The sequence below is a fragment of the Mercenaria mercenaria genome, chromosome 10, assembly GCF_021730395.1.
Source record: "Mercenaria mercenaria strain notata chromosome 10, MADL_Memer_1, whole genome shotgun sequence".
Lineage (NCBI taxonomy): Eukaryota > Metazoa > Mollusca > Bivalvia > Venerida > Veneridae > Mercenaria > Mercenaria mercenaria.
The window spans coordinates 23,834,580-23,858,176 of NC_069370.1; the positions used below are offsets into that span (position 1 = coordinate 23,834,580).

Here is a 23,597-nt window from a genome sequence, read left to right on the forward strand (position 1 = left end):
ATGTTCACTCTAGTTGGTGAATAGCATCCTCCCTAGCTAGTGTAAATGATTCATTCTTGAAAAGTCCTTAAAAATTCCTTCAATTTTTTGTTGAGCTTTCTGTACGAACCTTGTTGGAAAACGGATATGCTTTATGATGGCATGTTTGTCTGTCCGTCAGTCAAATTGTATTTCCACAGCATGCTTTTAATAACCATTCAAGGTATCGGCTTAAAATTTGGCATATAGGTAGATGGTGATGACACCATATGCAGAGCACATGACTGGTCAGTAGGTCAAGGTCACAGATTTAGCTCAAATCTTGTCCAAATATGTCCAGAGCAGACCAAAAATGGTTTAAGGTATTGACTTGAAACTTTATATATAATACGGTAATGAGGAAATTACGTGAAGTTTGCCAAATCAAAATTTCCTACCCCAACCCACTTCAGAAATAAACAAAAATAAAACCAAAAAACACTCTCAAAATATCACTTAATGTCTTTTGCCTAAGTATCCTGTTACAGCAGCCGCACAAAATTCCTCAACCCACCACCACCTGACACCCTTCCCCCGCTACAGATTTCATTACTCATGTATAACAGAAATCTTGCTTTTGAAATTAAGCATTTCAGAAATTAAAGAGATAATATACAGCTGTTCATCAGTTCGACATATTGGTTAAAAATTTTCAGGATTTCTTCACTAACGACCAATACCAAGAGCTTGTAGACCCAGCAACTATGGAGTATAAAGTGCGAAGTGAGAACTCTATCTTCTTTGAAGTAGATGGACCCTACCTGGCTATGATTCTGCCAGCATCAAAGGAGGAAGGAAAGAAGTTAAAGAAAAGATACGCTGTTTTCAATTTTGATGGCTCTCTGGCTGAGCTTAAAGTAAGGTTTTTCTCCTTGTTGATCAACTTAATTGGAGTTACAAATCTTTGTCTGGACATATATTTGGGGTCACTAGGGTAAAGATTAGCCATCTAGGGCCATCAGGGCCCTCTTATTGTACACTTAGATGGATAATCAGATAACTTAGCACAAACTTTCACCATAATAATACCGTACTTAGACCCCTGAATATCAAAGGTAAAGATGACACTTGGAGATTAAAGATTTTATGTTGTTTTTCTTGTCTGTAACTTTATATGCATAGGATGTTCAAGTAATTTAGTACAAACTTTCACCGTAACAAGGCAATGTAATATTTGATAATTTAAAAGTGAAATAAATATGTATGGACATATTTCTTTTCTAGTCCAAAACTTCAGCATACATGTTCAGTAGTCAATTTGCCATTGCTCACAATATTCACACTTCTAACATCACATAGCAGGGGCATCCCTGTTCATTGACACATTTCTAGTTTTTATGCCCCCGAAGGGAGGCATATTAGTTTTCAACTGTCCGTCCGTTAGTTCGTTCGTCACAACGTTGACTTTTTGCATGAAGGCACTTTACTCGCGAACCACTGCACCCAGGACCTTCAAACTTCACATGCTGATAGTACTTATTGAGTATACCACCCTACTGACTTTGGGATCACCAGGTCAAAGGTCAAGGTCACAGAGGCCAACGTTAACTTTTTGCATGAAGGCCTTTTACTCACGAACCACTGCACCCAGGACCTTCAAACTTCACGTGCTGATAGTACTTATTGAGTACACCACCCCTACTGACTTTGGGGTCACCAGGTCAAAGGTCACAGGGGCCAACGTTAACTTTTTGCATGAAGGCACTTTACTCGCGAACCACTGCACCCAGGACTTTCAAACTTCACTTGCTGATAATACTTATTGAGTACACCACCCTTACTGACTTTGGGTCACCAGGTCAAAGGTCAAGGTCACAGGGGCCAACGTTAACTTTTTGCATGAAGGCACTTTACTCCCGAACCACTGCACCATGGACCTTCAAATTTCACATGCTGATAGTACTACTTATTGAGTACACCACTCCTACTGACTGGGATCACCAGGTCAAAGGTCAAGGTCACAGGGGCCAACGTTAACTTTTTGCATGAAGGCACTTTACTCGCGAACCACTTCACCCAGGACCTTCAAACTTCACATGCTGATAGTACTTATTGAGTACACCACCCCTACTGACTTTGGGGTCACCAGGTCAAAGGTCCATGTCAAAGGTCAAGGTGCTGCGGGGGCATTTGTCACCATTAGTGACAGCTCTTGTTAAGATAAATGACATTGTTTGCTAGCAATCAATTTTTGGATGTGACATAATATATTTTTCTTCTATATTTTGTAATTTCATTTCATATTTCCAAATTTTTTGACAATTTTGCAAAAAATCCCAACTTGAAGGGTGTTAGTGAAATTTAAAGATCTTGGAATACATACTGCTATAATAATGTTTTGATATTTGACGTTGCAAAGAGAATATTTAAGGCAGTGGACTCATAACTATACTCTGAAAATTTTGTGTGATTATGTAAGAGTTTTCTCCATATTCTACTTTAGCAGTCTTCATTTGTTAATGTAGTAGCTCTTATAAACATATGAGCTGTGCCATGGAAAACCAACATAGTGGCTTTGCGACCAGCCTGCGCATCCGTGCAGTCTGGTCAGGATCCATGCTGTTCTCACAGTTTCTCTAATTGCTATAGGCTCATATGACTTTCTGTACCAGCTGTTAATGCTAAAATTGCGTATCAGGGATTACATAATAAAACGGAAATAGCTGATTGTATGTTCGGGTCTACTAAAAGCTTCAACAAAAAAAGTTCCTTTATTGCAGAAGTAAAATTTTCTGATTCCTTTTGTTACTTTGCAGGGATTTGAGGTGAAAAGACGTGGAGAGTTGGAGTTGATAAAGATCTTTCAGTCATCTGTATTTGAAGCTTTTCTGAAGGGAAAAACACTTGATGAATGCTATGCTGCTGTTGCAAAAGTGGCAGATTATTGGTTGGATGTACTTTATAGTAAGGTGAGAATTTAATTTATTATAGGCCACTGGTTATTAAACAAACACCAAATAAGGTTTGTCAGATTGGGGGAATGGAGGCTACACAGGAATTTCTCAGTCTGGAAACTTAAAAATTTTCTTTCTTTTAATATCTATGGAAGCAATACAAAGGTTATCTTAAAACTTAGACCAGATTTTAAGGATCATATTTAAAGTCAAGTTCAGTTAACCGTTTCTTATATCTGACTTTTTGTTTTGAAACCCCCCCCCCCCCCCCCCAAAACAGTTCCCTTTGTATACTTCAAAAAATGTTCGTCCTGTCCTTTCTGCATTTCATATTTTTCTTGGATATCTCTGGATGAAGATATTATTTTGAATTTTCTACAGTCCATTGCTGTATGTTTAATTGTTATCTTGTGTCCTAACAAAATTTTTGAATTTAATGATTGAGTGTCTTGGCATATTTTGAAGGTCAAGATCAGTCTTTAAGGGCATTATGGCCTTCTTGTTTCTTCTTCTATTGGAGTAAAACTTTTTTCTTTCTTTCCAGTAAGTACTTTAAAAGTAAGTTGGTTCTGTTTCATACAAGTTCACTGAATTAATTTACAGGCACAGAATATGCCAGATTCCGAGTTGTTTGAACTTATTGCTGAGAAGAGGAGCATGTCTCGTAAACTTGAAGATTATGGTTCTCAAAAATCTACATCAATAAGTACAGCTAAAAGACTCGCAGAGGTAAATGTCGTATACATTGATTTTGTAATATTTGATTTATATGTTATGCTGTTTCTCAGCAGCATTTCATTACAGGAGTTTTTTTTGCCCGTTTTTATAGCCGTTATTCGGCTATATTCCCAATGCCAAAAAGCGTATTTTTTCCCAAAATGAGTGTAAAAAATCCCAATCTACATTCTGAAAAAAATTTCATCAAAAATTGACCAAATTATGGACAATTTTGTAATGGAGTATGTTAAAGAGGTTGTACAATGTGAAACAAGTGTATGAGAAAGTGCTTAAACACATCCTTACTATATCCTATGGGACTAAATATTTCCCAATTTGAACATTTACGTGTCAAAATTCCCAATTTTGGGGGTATAGGCTATGTTCCCAAATTGGCTAGAAAAAACCCTGCATTACATTAAGACCACTTTGGTGGAGGAAGACTCCAGGTGCCCCTCTGTGCATTATTCCATCACAAGTGAGCACCTGGGTAGGACTACCGACCTGCCCTAAGCCAGCTGGATGGCTTCCTCACATGAAGAATTCAACACACCTAGTGAGGCTTGAACCCACATCGATGAGGGGCAAGTGATTTGAAGTCAGTGACCTTAACAACTCGGCCACAGAGGCCCCCTTGTCATCTATTTAAGCTGTGCCAGTAGTATATTTCTATTTATCTTAAGAGAGTTGATAACAGTTAGTATATTAAATAGTGATAGCCCGCCCGCTTAGCTCAGTAGGTAAAAACGTTGGTCTACGGATCGCGGGGTCGTGAGTTTGATCCTCGGGTGGGGCGTTTGTTCTCCGTGACTATTTGATAAATGACATTGTGTCTGAAATCATTAGTCCTCCACCTCTGGTTCTTGTGGGGAAGTTGGCAGTTACTTGCGGAGAACAGGTTTGTACTGATACAGAATCCAGGAACACTGGTTAGGTTAACTGCCCGCCGTTACATGACTGAAATACTTTTGAAAAACGGCATTAAACCTAAAACAAACAAACAAACAAAACAAAATTAAATAGTGATGGAAAAAAAACGAGTTTTTGTATCAAATAAGTTTGTTTTTATTTGCAGTTTTTAGGTGATCAGATGGTCAAGGATGCAGGACTCAGTTGTAAATTTGTCATCTCAAAGAAACCAGATGGAGCACCTGTAACTGAAAGGTATGAATGACCAGAAAATTAATATTTATATACAGCAGGAAATCGCTGTTTCAGCTGAAATTGCTACATGTCTAGGAAGACTTAAATTTTCTTGTTGAGAATACTCTTTATGTAAAAATTATGTGTTCATTTGCACTTTGGTTTAAATATTATAGATAGATATTTTTTTTGAGAAATATGTGAACATTCAAAGCTTTTAACTTCATACATTATTTTTATAAATATGTCTGTGCATTTCAGGGCTGTTCCTTTGACTATATTTGAAGCTGAGCCTGGAGTAAAGAAACATTACTTGCGTAAATGGCTGAAAGCACCAGGAACAACCAGTTTTGATATAAGAGAGGTAAAGTTGCTCATTACACAATTTTATTTGTTCAAGGGTCAGTTTGTTCAGTTTATTTAGCTACAGTTGGCCTTTGTCCGTCTGTCTGTCTGTTCGTCCTGATTTGTGGCTTGCGTATCTAAAAAAATAGTTTACTTACAGTCATTACATGTTACAGGAATGTTTTTCAGCATGTGAAATTGTGTACCTGAGGTTTTGCTCAGGCTTTTACTCAGTCGGGCCATAGTTATGGCCACTGACTTGTGTCAAAACTATACATCAAAAGTATTCGAGCTAGAGTCATAGGGTTGTTATTCAGCATGTGAAGCTATGCACCTGGGGTTTCAAGCAGTAATCTGGAGTTATATACCTTGACAGTCAATAATATACATACAGAAATTGAGTTTGACCGTGTCAAAGTAGAAAAATTATTTCCTCTTAGTATCTTTAGTTTAGGTATACCTGTTGGCACCAGACTTGGTTTGTTGAAAGCTTTTATCGAGACAAAAGGTTGCAATTGTATTTGAGGTCATTCAGGTTAAGGCCACTATCACAAAAATAAGAAAACTTGTTTCTGCTCAATAACTTTCAGCAATATAACAGTATAAATAAGGAAAGTCGTTCTTGAAAAAAAAAAAAGTTTGCTTGCGGATAATCACTATGCATAATAACTACTTAACAACTTCGTGGAATAAATATCCAAAATATGTACATGTATTTCAAAGGTTGAAGAAAACATAGCAGTTGTGTAACTGTATGTGTATACACTGTCATATAAAACCTTAGATTTTTGTACTATTTCACTTTATATTTAAATAGCAATATTTGTTTTCATTATATTTCAGATCATTGACTGGGAGTACTACATTGAAAGACTAGGAGGTTGTGTGATGAAAATTATCACCATCCCTGCTGCTCTACAAAATGTAGGAACATTGTACTGTTCGTATAAAATTCTTAGGAGGGAGGATTCTTTATTTCATGAAAACAGTTTTTCAGTAAACCCATATTACTTCATTGAGTAATTGCTTCATGTTAGGTGAGCTCCTGCCTCAAAATTTGACTAAGACTATTATTTTGTGAAATGAAAAATATAAATTGAATGGAGGCTTATGGATGTCTTTTAGTCACAACAGTTGTGTGCAAACTTTATTCTTTGTAATTTTTTTTTCCACTTAGGTGTCTAACCCTGTTCCTCGTATAGCTCACCCGGATTGGCTTCAGAAGAAGTTACTGGAACGTAATGATGTTTTCAAACAGAAAAAGATCAGTGAGATATTTGCTGCAGCTCCAAAACCAGTACAGCAGGTGAAAATCCCAGTATTCTCATTACAGTGCTTCAACATTACACAATTGCTACCACTGGAATTAAATGTCATAATCATCTGCTTATATGTTTGTACAGTGGAATCTCAGTTTTCAAAGGATCAAGTGGTTTACTTTGATATAACCAAAATTCGACTTAAGTTGATATTTTAGTGCACATGTTTTTGGGCCCGGAGTTTGAAATGTGTTTGATGTAGCCAGAATTTTGGGAAAAGTGATTTCGAGATACTGAGTTCCATCTGAACTTGTTTATTTCTTGTATTTGTATTTAATACCTGGTTAAGAAATTTCAACTGTAAGTCTGATACACATTTGCAGTAGTTTCATTTTCGGTAGTATTTTAGGTAGTATAGCAAAATTGATTCACAAAAATTAAAAAAAATAATAATTACTACAAGACTATATATATATATGGAGGTTTGAAAATTGCACCACAGTAGACTATTATAAACACATTTTTAGGCAGAATCTTTCTTGTGGCAGCTATAAAAACTCACCTCATTCTCTGAAATTGTGTTATTAGTTTTTAGTTCTTTGGGGTCATTGGGTGCATATATTGTGAGAAAAGAGTTCTTCTTATTAAACTGAAACAAGGGGCAATGAGGGATGTTTCATTACCTTGCACAAGCAGACTTTATTGTTAAACAGAGTCAGTTACTATTTTGCTTGGCTGCTTTCTAGGGGTGCATACCAGTTCTCGATATGTATCGAATACCGGTATTCAGGGTTCGATCGATACATCGGATCGAACGTTCCTGTATCAATCAAAATATCGATCAAAAGCTAACTACATGGTAAATGGCCTCATTACCGCAGATACCTTATTATAATGCACAGATGTTTGACACCCGGGACCACCCCTGAATCGTGGGCGCAGATTATACACAGGTATAGACGATTTTCCAACTTCAAAACAAGTTTGTTTTGATGGTCGCCATTTTGGTAATGGGAAACTACTCTCCGCGCTAACTGTCACCGCTAAAATATAAGATTGCCGTTACGTTCCGTAAAAGATCGAATGGTCTAAATCACAAAATTTATGATACTAATTTAAGACAGGGTATTATCTTTAACCAAGATCAAACTGTGAACAACAAAATTGACAGAGGTGACACGCTAATTGCTGGCTATTTGGTCATAACAAAAAGACTATCACACCTTTTGTTATCGTTTGAATTGAGAAGCTCATGTAAATTTTGAAAAATACTATTCTGAAATATTGAATCAACTGTTAGTTATTTCTTCAAAATAGTTAATTAAAAAAAAAGGTAAAACAACAATTCTAATATGCTTGCCTCTGTTTCCTAAAGAAAAATGTATCCAAGTCCTATGATTTTGTCTCAGAATAGACTGACCTTAAAAGTGATAAATCAACACTAGTAGTAAAGTTCATATTGCATTACTATAATGGTCTTATACTCTGTTATTATTCTGTTTGAAAATATCATATTATATATCGAATATCTATCATTTTGTATCGATACAAATATCGTATCGATCATTTTGACCGATACGCACCCCTACCAGTGCTTTCATGGCATCCAAAAAAGCGTTATAGAGTTTATTAAATTGCATGAAAGGACGTGTTTCTTATTTGTTTATAGGAGGAGGACAATGTGTTCAAAAAACCAAACAGCGTTGTTGATATTGAAGACATAGGGTCAAGTTCCACTTCTGGAACAAAAGTGGCAGTGTCGAATAAACGTAAAAGATTGAGTAACGACAACTCACAGAGTCAAGATGACTCTCAGACTGACAGCAGTCAGTCGTGGAGAGATGTTCTAGGACCACCACCACCTATGGGAGTAACTAAAGTGAGTTGGACAGACAAAATGGAGTGTCTCGATTAGGTTTAATAGTTTCGTTTATACCTTGTGTACTCAACTTTTCCTACAGTTTCCATCAGATTTAAATGAGACTTGGTGTACATCAACATGAATAGGACATGTGCATATTGTCAGGAGTTTTTGTTTATATCCAGTTACCTTTTTTGAATAAACTTTCATAGACAATAATATAATGTAGGGCATGTGTTAGTTTATACAAATTTGTTTTAGCTTGATTGTGATGAAAGCTTCAAGCTTATTGGAACCACTCTCGAGTCCGCTTCCTGGAAAAACCAGTACTGGTGTCATATGAGAAGCATGATTGTGACCCCATTGGGGCTCGAACCCACGATCCCTGGATTGAGTGGCCAACACTTAATCCACTAGACAACCTCTCTCCTTAAAATGGCATGTGTTACACAATGTTAACATCATTCTTGTTATACAGTACATTTGTACTTGACTTCTCAAACTTTGATATTTAAAGGCCTAGATCCACAACTATATAGGTGTCTGAAATTTATTTTTGTCAACGAGTGCAAAATAATATAATTAATAATAATAATGATGTAATTTTTTTAGGATGAAAGAAAAGTTTGGCTGGAATATCACAAGAAGAAATGGAAGTTGCAGGCTGAAGAGAGGCGGGAAAGGAAGAGACGACGTATAGACTTTGGTGAAACATCCTCTCACGCCCCAGTGACCTCTAGCAGTAGAGGTATTGGAGGCTTCTTACGGAGAACTGCTCGTAGTGTTATGGATATGCCATGGCAAATAGTGCAGGTAAAAGGATTTATGAGTCACATTTATATCAATAAAGTAGGTGCTCTGCTTTGGCTGGCCATTGATTGTCAGGCCATTGATTGTCAAGTTTGTATTGAAAACAAAATTTCTTGTTACATGTAAATAGAAGTGCAAACCACCTTAAAAAATCAGAAAATATAAAGAACTTCATTGCATAATTTATGAAGGGCACAAATGTTGTTTTTAAACATTTATTATTTACAAACTGGCTTGAAATTCACGCTAATGTAAAGTTTTTATATATACCGAAAGAGATATATATATTAAGTGTTTTTGGTATCAAGGGACATGTGTTGTTGCCTGTTTGTCCATCTGTCCATCTTTTAACTTGACTGGTATGGACCCCTAATGATTTTGAGGTCATTGGGACTGTTCATACTGATGTGTTAGTGCAAAAGAAAGTTTACCTTCCACTCATTTTAATTTTGGGGATTTTGTCATAGTTCATTTACACTGTCATGCGAAGTAATCAGATGGAAGTATTATGTGATGGTGCTAGTCATAAATCTGTGTCTGAATAAGTTTTTGCTCAGTAACTTCAGAATGATTTAATCTATGATTCTCAAACTTGACAGGCACATTGATTTAGGTATATATATTTTGCACCACACAGTGTTGCTCTTGTTACCACTTTGGGTACAACACTGCACTTACATGTGAGAAAGCTATCCAGCTTGCTTCTGGAAAATATGTGGTTCTTGCAAGGTACCCACCAATGCCTTCAAGAGGTCTTCCTCACACAACACATGTAAAATATCACCCCTCAATGACCGATTGAATCAGTTAGATTATTAATTGTTATGCCAAAAGTACAGAAAACACTGATGAAAATACAGATCTGTCATGTATAAAGTTTCTTTTGATATTTCAGTTGATAGAGACTGGACATCCTGGTCAGTTCAAGCTCTGGGCTCTTATTGGCAGTGATCTTCATGCTATGAAATTAAACATTCCGAGGATGTTCTATGTGAATCAGAAGTCACCAAAAGTTGGAGAAGGACAAAGTAAGGCTGTTTCATCAGAAATCTTTAAGTTAATTGAAAACACAGATATATTTATAAGTTACTTGATGTGTTTCGGAGAAATGTGCCAAAGTTCTGTTGAGGAGCTGTTTTTATGCCCCTCCCCCCAGTGTAGATGATTGGATGTATACAGAAGTTGAATGTCCATCCGTCACACTTTCTTGTGTATGTGGCTCCTCCTACAGTTTCCATCACTTGGTATACATAATCAGCATGAAGTGGACATGTGCATTTTATTGGGATTATATTAGTTAATTATTACCGTACCATCCTTGAGGCAAAACATTAGAACTTTTTTTATACCTTAAAAATGTTTCACCTTGAGTCATGTTGGAATATCTTTCAGCCAGTGAAATTGTGCACCTGAGTATTGTTTTGGATTTCACTCTGCAAGACCAGATATAAGGCCCTTGACTTAGTAAAAAATATGCAGGTAGGTGAAAATAAGCCTAGCCATATCCCAGGTACACTTTGGGGGCATATGTCAGTTTATATTTTGTTGTGTTCCTAAGTGCCTTTTGTGTTATTATGTCTCCCACCACACAGTGGTGTGGGAGACATATTGATTTACTCCAGTCTGTCTGTGTGTGTATCTGTCACAAAGCTTGTCCGCACTCTAAGTCGAACATTTCTCATCCGATTTTCACCAAACTTAAACAAAATGTGTTTGACCATAAGACCTCGGACAAGTTCTATAACTAGCCAAAGCGGTCCAGGCGTCTTGGAGTTATGGCCCTTGAATTACCAAAAATCGGTCTTTTTACTCTTGTCCGCACTCTAATTCGAATATTTCTCATCCAATCTTCACCAAACTTAAACAAAACGTGTTTGACCATGAGACCTCGGTGAAGTTCGATAACTAGCCAAATCGGTCCAGGCATTTTGGAGTTACGGCCCTTGAATTATCGAAAAATTGGCCTTTTTACTCATGTCCGCACTCTTAATCGAATATTTCTCATCCGATCTTCACCAAACTTGAACAAAATGTGTTTGACCATGAGACCTCGGCCAAGTTCGATAACTAGCCAAATCTGTCCAGGCATTTTGGAGTTACGGCCCTTGAATTATCGAAAAATTGGCCTTTTTACTCTTGTCCGCACTCTTAATCGAACATTTCTCATCCGATCTTCACCAAACTTGAACAAAATGTGTTTGACCATGAGACCTCGGCCAAGTTGGATAACTAGCCAAATCGGTCCAGGCATTTTAGAGTTACGGCCCTTGAATTACCGAAAAAATCGGTCTGTTTACTCTTGTCCGCTCTCTAAGTCGAACATTTCTCATCCGATCTTCACCAGACTTGAACAAAATGTGTTTGGCCATAAGACCTTACCCAAGTTCGATAACTAGCCAAATCCGCCCAGGCACTTTTCATTTATGGCCCTTGAATTACTGATTAGATCCACTCATCCAGAGCATCTAATTGGATCCACTCGTCTAAAACATCTAGAGAAACTAACATTTTTCATCATCTAAGGGGCAGTTGTGGGAGACATGCGCTTTTCTCAAAAGCATCTCTAGTTTTAAATATCATATTACTGTTTGCAGTGTGGAAAAAGGTGATAAAGACATTACCAAGATCCCATCCAGTGATGAACCTATACGAGTACTCTGTTCCGGAAGATGTGTACCTGGAACACATTAACGAGATCAGTGCTGACCTGTCGTCTCCGGATATTGAGGGAGTGTATGAGACCCAAGTTCCATTGTTATTCCGAGCACTTGTTAAATTGGGCTGTGTGACAATGGTGAATCGTGATTTTGCTAAATACATGTCTGGAAGGGTGAGTAGTCTTGATTTTAACTGTTTAGTTATTTTGATGCAAAAATGACAGTTGGTTTTATGCATTATTCTAAGGCGGAGTTTGTTTATATTTGCTCATTTTGATGAGAATGAGATCACCCTCAGTGGGTGGCTGGTGTCAACAAAAGTTTAGTGCTGTCTAGCAGGTTCTCATCCAGTTTTCATCGGATTTGGTCAGAATGTTTATGGGCATATTATCTCAAATAAGATTTATAACAAGTTGGACATGAGTGTCCACTGGTTAACTAAAGAGTTTGTTCTTTGATCTCGACCATTCCAAATTGGGATGTGTATCTCTATAGAATATATATATATATCAGTAAAATCTATACGAGAGTCTGTTCAGAAGAGTTAATTAATTTGTGCAACACCCCAAGCCACCACTGTTATACATAAACAATGAATGGACTTCATGATTCAAAAGGATATAAGTTAGATCGGATCAGTAGTTATGGCCATGAATAAGTCAAAATTGCAAAACAGACATTGTCTTTTCAATACGTAGAGCATTTGATTTTTTTTTATCTCTGCCATACTTCTACTGAATTAGAAAATTATTTAGTAATTTATCACATAGACTTTTAATTTATCTTACTATCTGGAAGATTTTTTTTGTATTTGATAGGAGATAGACACGTTTGAGTTGGAGCATCTGGAATTCAGGACATTAGCCCAGTTCTCCTACCTGGAGCCTTCATCAATAAAGCATCTGTATCTGTACCATCATGCCTGGTATGTATGTCTTACCTTCAACACCTGTACCACTATGCCTGGTATGTATGTCTTACCCTGTACCATCATGCCTCACTCACAGTCTGGTATTAATGTCCTACATTCAGTACCTGTACCTACATGTCTGGTATTTTTGTCTTGCGTTAACATCTGTACCTGTACCATCATAGCATCTTGTTAAAATTCTTTTACTCATCTGCATTTCTATGTGTGTGTAGCATTCTGTCGAAATCGGCATGCTCTTATAGCATTTTAGGTAAAAATAGCAGCGTAGGAACTTTAGTTTTGGAATGACATTGAAAGACACAAAAAGGATTTAAATCAGAGGGTTGTATTTAACAAATGGTAGCTTTCTTATATAAAAGTTACACACCCATCTTTCTATAGGAGCAATATAGTTCTTTTTGGGAATACAAGTCCTGAAAATCTGATATGCTAGAAAATGTTGAAAAAGCATTCTAAAGTATGTGGATTCTGTTTGAAGTAAAGAACAGCCAAATTTAATGGTATTCAGGTTGGCAAAGCATGCAAAAAGTGCTTGAATTTTTGGGGGAATGATTTATATGAAACATGCAACAGTTACGTCTATTATTCTGGTCAGAAAAGTTATCTAGATAATGTCAATAAACTAAAGCCAGTACATGCGGGAGCAAAAACTGTTGAGAGACGGTTATATCAACCTCTAAGCAAGATGAATGTACATTGTGACAGTTGGGCACAGTTCCACCTGTGCTGATGTTTGCATATATTAGTTGAAATGGGAAGTTCTCGAACACTGGTAGTTCAAATGAATGTCTTTTATATCTGTATAAGTGTAGCTAAACTGTTCAAGCTTGCAGATCTATGCAATTGATGTCAAAAGATATTATTGGAGGAAGTTAGAAAATCAAGTGTTGGTGATTGGAAGTTTTAGTGAATGCTTTCATATTTATTGTAGTGGATCGAAGATGCTCTATGGCTTGTTTTTACCAATGTCGAAGAAGGGTACTATATTTGTTGTTGATACTGTGAGAAGTGATCAGATGCCAAACCTTAATGCCATGTTTAATGCAGAGAGAAACGCAAAGTAAGTGTTCAGTTTTATAGATGCTAATTATATAAAACATAAATGTATTGTTTTATACAACTGGATTTTTACATGGTTTTTGGCAGCAGTGCATGATATTTTATCCTGTCGATTAATAGCTGTAGGCAAATTTATTTTGCCCCCCTTCAAAGAAGGAGGGGTATATTGTTTTGCAGATGTCGATCGGTCTGTAGGTCTGTCGGACGGTCGATCTGTATGTAGACCAATCCGTTTCCGAATGATAACTCAAGAACGCTTGGGCCTAGGATCATGAAAGTTGAAAGGAAGGTAGGTCATCACCTGCAGATGACCCCTATTGATTTTGAGATCTGTATGTCAAAGGTCAAGGTCACAGTGACCCTGAACAGTTAAACGGTTTCTGGATGATATTGCTTGGGCCTAAGATCGTGAAAGTTGATAGGGAGGTTGGTCATGACCAGCAGATGACCCCTATTGATTTTGAGATCAGTAGGTCACAGTGTCCAGGAACAGTAAAACGCTTTCCGGGCGATAACTCAAGAATGCTTGGGCCTAGGATCAGGAAAATTGACAGGGAGATTGATCATGACCAGCAGATGACCCCTATTGATTTTGAGGTGGTTAAAGTTCAAGGTCAGATTGGCCAGGAACAGTTAAACGGTTTCTGGACGATAACTTGAGAACACTTGGGCCAAGGGTCATGAAAGATGATAGAGAGGTTCATCATGACCAGTAGATGACCCCTATTGATTTTAAGGTCAGTAGGTTAAAGGTCAAGGTTACAGTGACCCGGAACATTTTAACCGTTTCCAGACAATAACTTGAGAACGCTTGGGCCTAGGATCATGAAACTTTATAGGGAGGTTGGTCATGACCTGTAGATGACCACTATAATTTTGAGGTCTGCAGGCTAAGGTCACATTGACCCGGAACAGTTAAACCCTTTCCGGAAGATACCTTGAGAACGCTTGGGCCTAGGATCACTAAACTTAATAGGGAGGTTGATCATGACCAGCAGATGACCCCTTTAAATTTTGAGGTCAATAGGTCAAAGGTCAATGTCACATTGAACCAGAACAGTAGAACGTTTGTTTACTGTGAGCAAATAATTTCTGTTCCTTGTGCAATTACTGAATGCATCAAGGGGGGCATTTCGTGTTCAATCAGCTCTTGTTTAGTTAAAGCTTCAAAAATCTTTTCTCAGAAACTGCTTTACGAAGAATGGTCTGATTTGTCAAAAAAACATGGCAACCAGAGCTATAAATAGAAAAATCTTCCAAGGACATATTTTCTTGAGCTTCTTGTCTGATTTTAAAATGATTTCATAGAAATGTTCCTTTGACGACAGTCTACCAAGAGATTTAAAATTATTCCAGTTTTTTAGCAGGGGCATGGTTACATTTTGCATATATCATTTATATGGTGGAAACTTAAATTACAGAGTTTCTAAAGGTGTAGATGAGACAATGCTGCCAGAAGGTGGCCATAAACTGGAGTACAAGTTGGAGAAGAATGTAAGCCAGGTGTACAGAACCATACAGAGGATCTTGTCTGCCTATAAAGATGAAAAGAAAGGACCAACATATATAGCAGTTCAGTCATCTCTAGGTTTGTACTTGAAATTCTGTTTTCGTTTTTATGCCCCCTTTGAAGTTTGTCAAGTCTATCCCTCTGACGCTATAGCGAACAGTTTTTTTCGTTCATTAACTTAAGAACCACTTGACCCAGAACATTCAAACTTGGTAGCATTATTGGGCTTCTAGAGTAGATGACCCCTATTTTGGGAATGGGGGAGGAGTAGGGTAGGGGTGGGAATCAAAGTCACACGGACACTTGAACATGAAAATGATACCTGCTTACTACCTTGAGAACACTTGACCCGGAACCTTAAAACTTAATAGCTTGATTGGGCTTATGGAGTATGTTTTTTACGGGTTAGTGAGTCAGAGGTCAAGCTCACAAGAACCTGAACATTGAAAACTATTTTTGCACAGTAACTTGAAAACCAATTGACCCTGAACCTTCAAACTTGATAGGATGATTAGAAGTGGGGCATCTTGTTTTACACATGTAGCTTGGTAGGTCAGTATGTCTCTCAGTTGGTAGAGAGAGTGGTTTCTGCTCAATGACTTAAGAACAGCTTGACCTTCAAATTTGGTAGATGAAGCAGATGCTTTTGTGGATCAATGAAGACAGTTTCCGATCAATAACTTGAGAAACCACTTGACCCAAAACCTTCCAACTTGATAGGATGGTTGGGCTTTTGAGGTAGATGACAATTGGTCAGAGGTCAGTCACTAAAAATATCTGTGTTACCGAGATCTTCAACAAGTCATTTAATTATTTTCATTATCTTGATTATGTTCTTCTTGGCACCATTCAAAAGTATGCATGCAAAGAATTAAACAATTGTTCATAGCGGTATTTGTTGTTGTTTTTTTCCCCCAGTTTTTAATCGTTGTTTTTAGCTCACCTGTCACATAGTGACAAGGTGAGCTTTTGTGATCACCCTTCGTCCGTAGTCAGTCCGTGCGTGCGTGCGTCAACAATTTCTTGTCTGAACGATAGTGGTTTCATTATTGATTTTATTTTAACCAAACTTGCACACAACTTGTATCACCATAAGATCTCGGTTCCTTTCTTGAACTGGCCAGATCCCATTATGGGTTCCAGAGTTATGGCCCCTGAAAGGGCCAGAATTAGCTATTTTGACCTTGTCTGCACAATAGCAGCTCCATTTATGATTTTATTTTAACCAAACTTGCACACAACTTGTATCACCATAAGATCTCGGTTCCTTTCTTGAACTGGCCAGATCCCTTTATGGGTTTCAGAGTTATGGCCCCTGAAAGGGCCAGAATTAGCTATTTTGACCTTGTCTGCACAATAGCAGCTTCATTTATGATTTGAATTTAATCAAACTTGCACAAAACTTGTGTCACCATAAGATCTTGGTTCCTTTCTTGAACCGGCCAGATTCCATAATGGGGTCCAGAGTTATGGCCCCTGAAAGGGCCAGAATTAGCTATTTCGACCTTGTCTGTACAATAGCAGCTTCATTTATGATTTGATTTTAACCAAACTTGCACACAACTTGTATCACCACAAGATCTTGCTTCCTTTCTTGAACTGGCCAGATTCCATCTTGGGTTCAAGAGTTATGGCCCCTTAAAGGTCCAAAATCGGCTATTTTGGCTTTTGCAGCCATATAGAGACTTCATTTATGGTTTTATTTGATACAAACTTCCAAAATATCTTCAACAACAATAAATCTTGGATTCCATGACAAATCAGATCCAGTTGTAGGTTCCAGAGTTATTTTATATCTGATTACCTCCCCTGATTGTAATCAAAATGGATTTATATCAGTAAGTACTTATAGGACTTATTTGAAATTTCATTATTGTTATTAGTTGGACTGAGACAATCAGGGTAGATAACTATGGACTGATTTTATGTCAAATTACCTCCCTTTATTTGAAATTAAAATGGGTATATCTCCGTAACTAATGAAGATACTGATCTGAAATTTCATTTATGCCAACATATTTATTTGGCAGATCCTTCTTTTGTTCACTTACAAATTTGTTTTTTTTTTTTAATTACTTCCCTTTTACGTTACTATAAATAGCTTATTTTTAGTAACTTTTTTATTATTGGCCATAGGGAAAAACCGAGACCACTTTTCTGTGGTACAACATGGATGGTACCTCCAATTTTTAGGTGTTTTTTGACATATCTATACCTTGTAAGAATTTTTTTCTTCTTTTTGGTTAAATTTCTTCCCTTTGTTGTTCCTGTCCTTTTGATTTAGATATTTTTTTTGAGGACCTTCTTGTCTCAAGTGCAATGATAACAGGTGAGCGATATAGGGCCATCATGGCCCTCTTGTTGTCAAAGCCTGTCTGTCTGGTTAAGTCTGGCCTGATCTTGGTCTTGTCTTGTCTTGTTGATAAATGAAGAACATCTTGGCCTACAGGCATCTGATTTCATAGGATGATTGCCTGTGGTCAAGAGATGACCCCTGTTGGGTTTTTAGCTCACCTGTCACATAGTGACAAGGTGAGCTTTTGTGATCACGCAGCGTCCGTCGTCCGTGCGTGCGTCCGTAAACTTTTGCTTGTGACCACTCTAGAGGTCACATTTTTTGTGGGATCTTTATGAAAGTTGGTCAGAATGTTCATCTTGATGATTTCTAGGTTCGAAACTGGGTCATGTGCGTTCAAAAACTAGGTCAGTAGGTCTAAAAATAGAAAAACCTTGTGACCTCTCTAGAGGCCATATATTTCACAAGAACATGAAAATTGGTCAGAATGTTCAGCTTGATGATATCTAGGTCAAGTTCGAAACTGGGTCACGTGCCATCAAAAACTAGGTCAGTAGGTCTAAAAATAGAAAAACCTTGTGACCTCTCTAGAGGCCATATATTTCACAAGATCTTCATGAAAATTGGTCAGAACGTTCACCTTGATGATATCTAGGTCAAGTTCGAAACTGGGTCACGTGCCATCAAAAACTAGGTCAGTAGGTCAAATAATAGAAAAACCTTGTGACCTCTCTAAAGGCCATATTTTTCATGGGATCTGTATGAAAGTTGGTCTGAATGTTCATCTTGATGATATCTAGGTCAAGTTTGAAAGTGGGTCACGTGCGGCCAAAAACTAGGTCAGTAGGTCTAAAAATAGAAAAACCTTGTGACCTCTCTAGAGGCCATATATTTCATGAGATCTTCATGAAAATTGGTCAGAATGTTCACCTTGATGATATCTAGGTCAAATTCGAAAGTGGGTCACGTGCTATCAAGAACTAGGTCAGTAGGTCAAGTAATAGAAAAACCTTGTGACCTCTCTAGAGGCCATATTTTTCATGGGATCTGTATGAAAGTTGGTCTGAATGTTCATCTTGATGATATCTAGGTCAAGTTCGAAAGTGGGTCACGTGCCATCAAAAACTAGGTCAGTAGGTCAAATAATAGAAAAACCTTATAACCTCTCTAAAAGCCATATTTTTCATGGGATCTGTATGAAAGTTGGTCTGAATGTTCATCTTGATGATATCTAGGTCCAGTTCGAAACAGGATCATGTGTGGTCAAAAACTAGGTCAGTAGGTCTAAAAATAGAAAAACCTTGTGACCTCTCTAGAGGCCATACTTGTGTATGGATCTCCATAAAAATTGGTCAGAATGTTTATCTTGATGATATATAGGTCAAGTTCAAAAGTGGGTCACATGCCTTCAAAAAGTAGGTCAGTAGGTCAAATAATGAAAAAACGTTGTGACCTCTCTAGAGGCCATATTTTTCATGGGATCTGTATGAAAGTTGGTCTGAATGTTTATCTTGATGATATATAGGTCAAGTTTGAAACTGGGTCAACTGCGATCAAAAACTAGGTCAGTAGGTCTTGAAATAGAAAAACCTTGTGACCTCTCTAGAGGCCATATCCTTGAATGGATCTTCATGAAAATTGGTCAGAATGTTCACCTTGATGATATCTAGGTCAAGTTTGAAACTGGGTTACGTGCCCTAAAAAACTAGGTCAGTAGGTCAAATAATAAAAAAAACCTTGTGACCTCTCTAGAGGCCATACTTTTCATGGGATCTGTATGAAAGTTGGTCTGAATGTTCATCTTGATGATATCTAGATCAAGTTTGGAACTGGGTCAACTGCGGTCAAAAACTAGGTCAGTAGGTCTAAAATTATTAAAATCTTTTGACCTCTGTAGAGGCCATATTTTTCAATGGATCTTCATGAAAATTGATCTGAATGTTCACCTTGATGATATCTAGGTCAGTTTCGAAACTGGGTCACGTGCGGTCAAAAACTAGGCCAGTAGGTATAAAAATAGAGATCTTCATGAAAATTAGTGAGAATGTTCACCTTGATGATATCTAGGTAAAGTTCCAAACAGGATCACGTACCTTCGAAAACTAGGTCAATAGGTCAAATAATAGAAAAACCTTGTGACCTTGTGTCTAGAGACCATATTTTTCAATGGATCTTCATGAAAATTGGTCAGAATTTTTATCTTGATAATATCTAGGTCAAGTTCAAAACTGGGTCACATGAGCTCAAAAACTAGGTCACTATGTCAAATAATAGAAAAAACGACGTCATACTCAAAACTGTGTCATGTGGGAAGAGGTGAGCGATTCAGGACCATCATGGTCCTCTTGTTCTTTTTAGTCAGTTGGTCAAAGGTCATAGGGATCTAGGGAGGTCATCATTGGGGGGCATACATGTTTTACAAACTCATCTTGTTTAATGTGGTATTGTCTTCTACAGAATTTCAGTAATATGTTACACATTACATAAAAAAGGCAGTAAGTGGCCTGAATGACATAGCAAGTTTCGCAGTGGTCCTAGATAATGTGCATATCTTAGAAAAGGATATTTTGTCAATGTATATTGATGGTTCTGTTTTAAATCAGTGCTGTATAGACAGTTCCTCTGTCACTGATGTCCATTGCTGTGAATTTATGCACTTGCCACATTTTGAAAATGACCTGCTTTATGTAGCAAACAAAATTTTCTATTGCAAATAATCTTCATGAAAGATATGTTTACTTTATTTCAGATTTTTCACACCTGATTGCAGACATGCCGGGTTTGGGAGATTTTCCTCTTGTGCCCATTCACATCACTGACAGGTAATGAAGTTTTGTCTTGACAGCTTCTCCAATCGGTAGTATAGCATTACTGAAAATTGTCTGATAATTTAGTCAGATTTGTACTTTGTTATACACAAGTTTTGGTATTTCTTACATAGATGTACATTTAGATTAGATTTTCATTTTGTTGAAATATCTGATTTATAATTGGATGCTGAATATCTGTACATGTGCTCATGCACATAAATGATGCAATGGGAGCTACTGTATCGTATCCATTGAAAGATTGGTTTCTACTTTCCAGTGAGAACCTGTACAATGTATTAGACTGGCAGAGAGTTGGTTGTCGCAGAATGCTGCAGCATTACATGAATGTTGATGTCATATTACAGGTAATAAAAACAATGGAAAATGTATATAGGGAGTTGTTTGATGGTTTGCTGATATGAACATTAAAAATATTTTAAATATGAATGTGTTAGTTCAGAGTGTTGCAAAGTATGGGAGGAAGTTTTAGAATTAACTGTTCCATTAACAATGAAGGACATACTTTACTGATGGGTGTATGGGGAGAGATGATACGAATAACTTGAAGCTGAATAAGGGTTTTGCCCCTGTTCGGGTTGTGACCTTACTTTGACAGACACCAGTAGTGGCATAACTAATATGCACAATAAATCTAAGAAGAAAATTTGTATCAGTATAAGGTTCTCTGAAGAACTAAATTGACGATGATTTTGTACATTTAAAGTTAGTGTCTAGAAACAAACTATGTTAGTGAAAGATGTACAGTTTTCTATTTGAAAAAAAAACCTCAAAGAGGAAAAGATATAACAAGAATTGGAGTATTAGTGTGATGTTATGTAGTGATTGTAAAATGTGAAAGCTAACTTCTGTTCTTTTACAGGCAATGATAGAGCAGTGTCGGTACCTACACATCCCTGTAGGGAACTTTCCAAAGGATGTTACCATGTTTGGTTGTGATGTTTTCTTTGCTCGGCATCTAAACAAACACAACCACATACTGTGGTCCTCCTCAACAGAAAGGCCAGATCTCGGTGGCAAGGAGGCTGATGATAACCGTATCGGTATAGAGGTTGAAAATCTGACCACAGAAATAAATAACCCAGCTGCTTATTCCACTGTGTGTGTAGAATTAGATATTGCAAGCTTGGCTGTGAACACAATTATAGAGGTGAGTGTGTGTAGAATAAGGTACTGCAAGATAAGCTGTGTCAAATATTTCAAATATCTAGCACTGTATGTATGACAGAAATTTGTCAGATATTAGGATTATTGTTGTCACCCTTCCATTAACATTCCGTTAGGTTTCTCAAACAATAACTGCTTTGGAAACAAGAACTCAATGAAGCAAGAAGATAACAGTTTCAGTTTTACTGAGTTTGTCCATGAAAGGTAATGAAATTCGCAACACTCCTTGTGCTCCTGTACACAGGCTTCAGCAGAATTCTATGCTGGTAAAATTGAATAGACTCCCATAGTCCAAAGTACCAGAAAATAAAACAACACACAGTCCAGGTATGGAGATACTTTTTACAACAGCCCGCCCGCTTAGCTCAGTAGGTAGAGCGTCGGTCTACGGATCGCGGGGTCGTGAGTTCGATCCTCGGGCGGGGCGTATGTTCTCCGTGACTATTTGATAAACGACATTGTGTCTGAAATCATTAGTCCTCCACCTCTGATAATTCATGTGGGGAAGTTGGCAGTTACTTGCGGAGAACAGGTTTGTACTGGTACAGAATCCAGGAAAACTGGTTAGGTTAACTGCCCGCCGTTACATGACTGAAATACTGTTGAAAAACGGCGTTAAACCCAAAACAAAAAAACAAAAAAAAAACTTTTTACAACCACCACAAGGCACTTAGAGACTGCTGTTGTTCTGCATGTAATGGATTTCTGGGGAACTGCAAGATTACATGCTTTTAAACTCTGCATTAGTCATAACTGAACTATGCCAAGTTCAGTAACTCTGATTTACATTTTACAGAGTTATGCCTCTTTCTCAACTTGGTAATTTTTAGTGGAAATCTTGTGATGAAAGCTGATTTCTTAGCAACTTCTTGAATGAATGCTTAGAAATTTAATACAAGTTGCACACAAGTCTCTGGCATCATAAAATTACCTCACTTAGCAGTGTTCCATAAATTTTTAGAAAAATACAACTATGTCAAAGATCCGGAACTGTCTGTCAGTCTGTCTGTTGCTCTGTGTTGTACTTAACTCCTCCTACAGCTTCTATCCAATCCAAATGAAACTTTGTGAACATCGCCAACAATGAAATGCACTTGCACATATTCTTGCATAAAAACTACATTTTTTACTTGATCCGCCCATGTATTAACGGGAGAAAAATTGTGTGCAAACAAGGCAATTCACGTGCTGTTAATACATGATTTTTATTTTTGAAATGCTTTGTCAGGGATGTATATATGTATTTCTGTGCAGATTGACATCTGGTATCTGCGTCTTGATTATTCCATAATATTCTCTTCTTGTAGCATAAAAGATGCAATTTAATCCATAGTATGTTCTGCTGTATCAGTTACCAAAACCAAACGCACTACCCCCAAAAATGTACGTACTTGCTCCACCCTTGTTTATACCCCCTTTTAGAAGTCTGAGACGACGTTTGTATTAACTAGTCTAAGAAATAAAAATAAGATGCTCAAAAACCTTCAAATCACGCTTTTGGTAGTGTTGTTGATATGTGTGCCCCGGTTATGGATATTTAAAACATGTTTACCGTTTCCAAGAACAACCGAATGGTAACTAAAAATGTACCGGAATCGTAAAGTCATCACATATGAAAACAGTGCATTCAGTCGTCGTGTAATGTTTTTTATGCAAGAATAGCGACAATACACATTTGTTTTGTGTATTAACATCTGCAGAAGCCCTTGGGATATGTTTGTGACCTCGACCTTCGGTCTCGGTCACAAACAATCCCGCGGGCTTCTGCAGATGTTAATACACAACGAAGGTCGAGGTCACAAACATATCCCAAGGGCTTCTGCAGATGTTAATACACAAAACAAACGTGTATTATCCCTACATTATCAAGACTTTCATGTCCAATTACTATTATTGGGCTAAGAAAGAAATTATGAGACTAAAGTGTTATATCTTTCTTACAGTCTTCCCATGTGAATGAACAGGAAGGGGCTAGTGCTGTCAGTTTCGACACAATGCCTCAGTCATCACTTGAAGAGATGGTACAAGGACAGGGAGCTGCTACGATGATGACAAGTTATGATGAAACAGCTCTTTGTTCTGCTGCTTTCAGGTATGTAGGA

The 23,597-nt window shown here is 37.4% G+C and overlaps 1 protein-coding gene across 1 annotated transcript in view; it reads left to right on the forward strand.

The window, feature by feature from the left end:
- Window positions 1-23,597, forward strand: part of LOC123559649 (DNA polymerase epsilon catalytic subunit A-like) — a 105,137-nt gene that overhangs the window by 56,909 nt on the left and 24,631 nt on the right. The window contains exons 23-40 of the mRNA XM_053552523.1: window positions 675-875; window positions 2,775-2,927; window positions 3,516-3,641; window positions 4,705-4,793; window positions 5,034-5,136; window positions 5,961-6,041; window positions 6,295-6,423; window positions 8,046-8,255; window positions 8,850-9,050; window positions 9,943-10,075; window positions 11,642-11,877; window positions 12,523-12,629; window positions 13,567-13,695; window positions 15,116-15,282; window positions 20,250-20,322; window positions 20,588-20,675; window positions 21,191-21,478; window positions 23,439-23,587. Of these exons, the coding sequence (XP_053408498.1) occupies window positions 675-875; window positions 2,775-2,927; window positions 3,516-3,641; window positions 4,705-4,793; window positions 5,034-5,136; window positions 5,961-6,041; window positions 6,295-6,423; window positions 8,046-8,255; window positions 8,850-9,050; window positions 9,943-10,075; window positions 11,642-11,877; window positions 12,523-12,629; window positions 13,567-13,695; window positions 15,116-15,282; window positions 20,250-20,322; window positions 20,588-20,675; window positions 21,191-21,478; window positions 23,439-23,587 (2,663 nt within the window). The remainder of the gene's footprint in view (window positions 1-674; window positions 876-2,774; window positions 2,928-3,515; window positions 3,642-4,704; window positions 4,794-5,033; window positions 5,137-5,960; window positions 6,042-6,294; window positions 6,424-8,045; window positions 8,256-8,849; window positions 9,051-9,942; window positions 10,076-11,641; window positions 11,878-12,522; window positions 12,630-13,566; window positions 13,696-15,115; window positions 15,283-20,249; window positions 20,323-20,587; window positions 20,676-21,190; window positions 21,479-23,438; window positions 23,588-23,597) is intronic.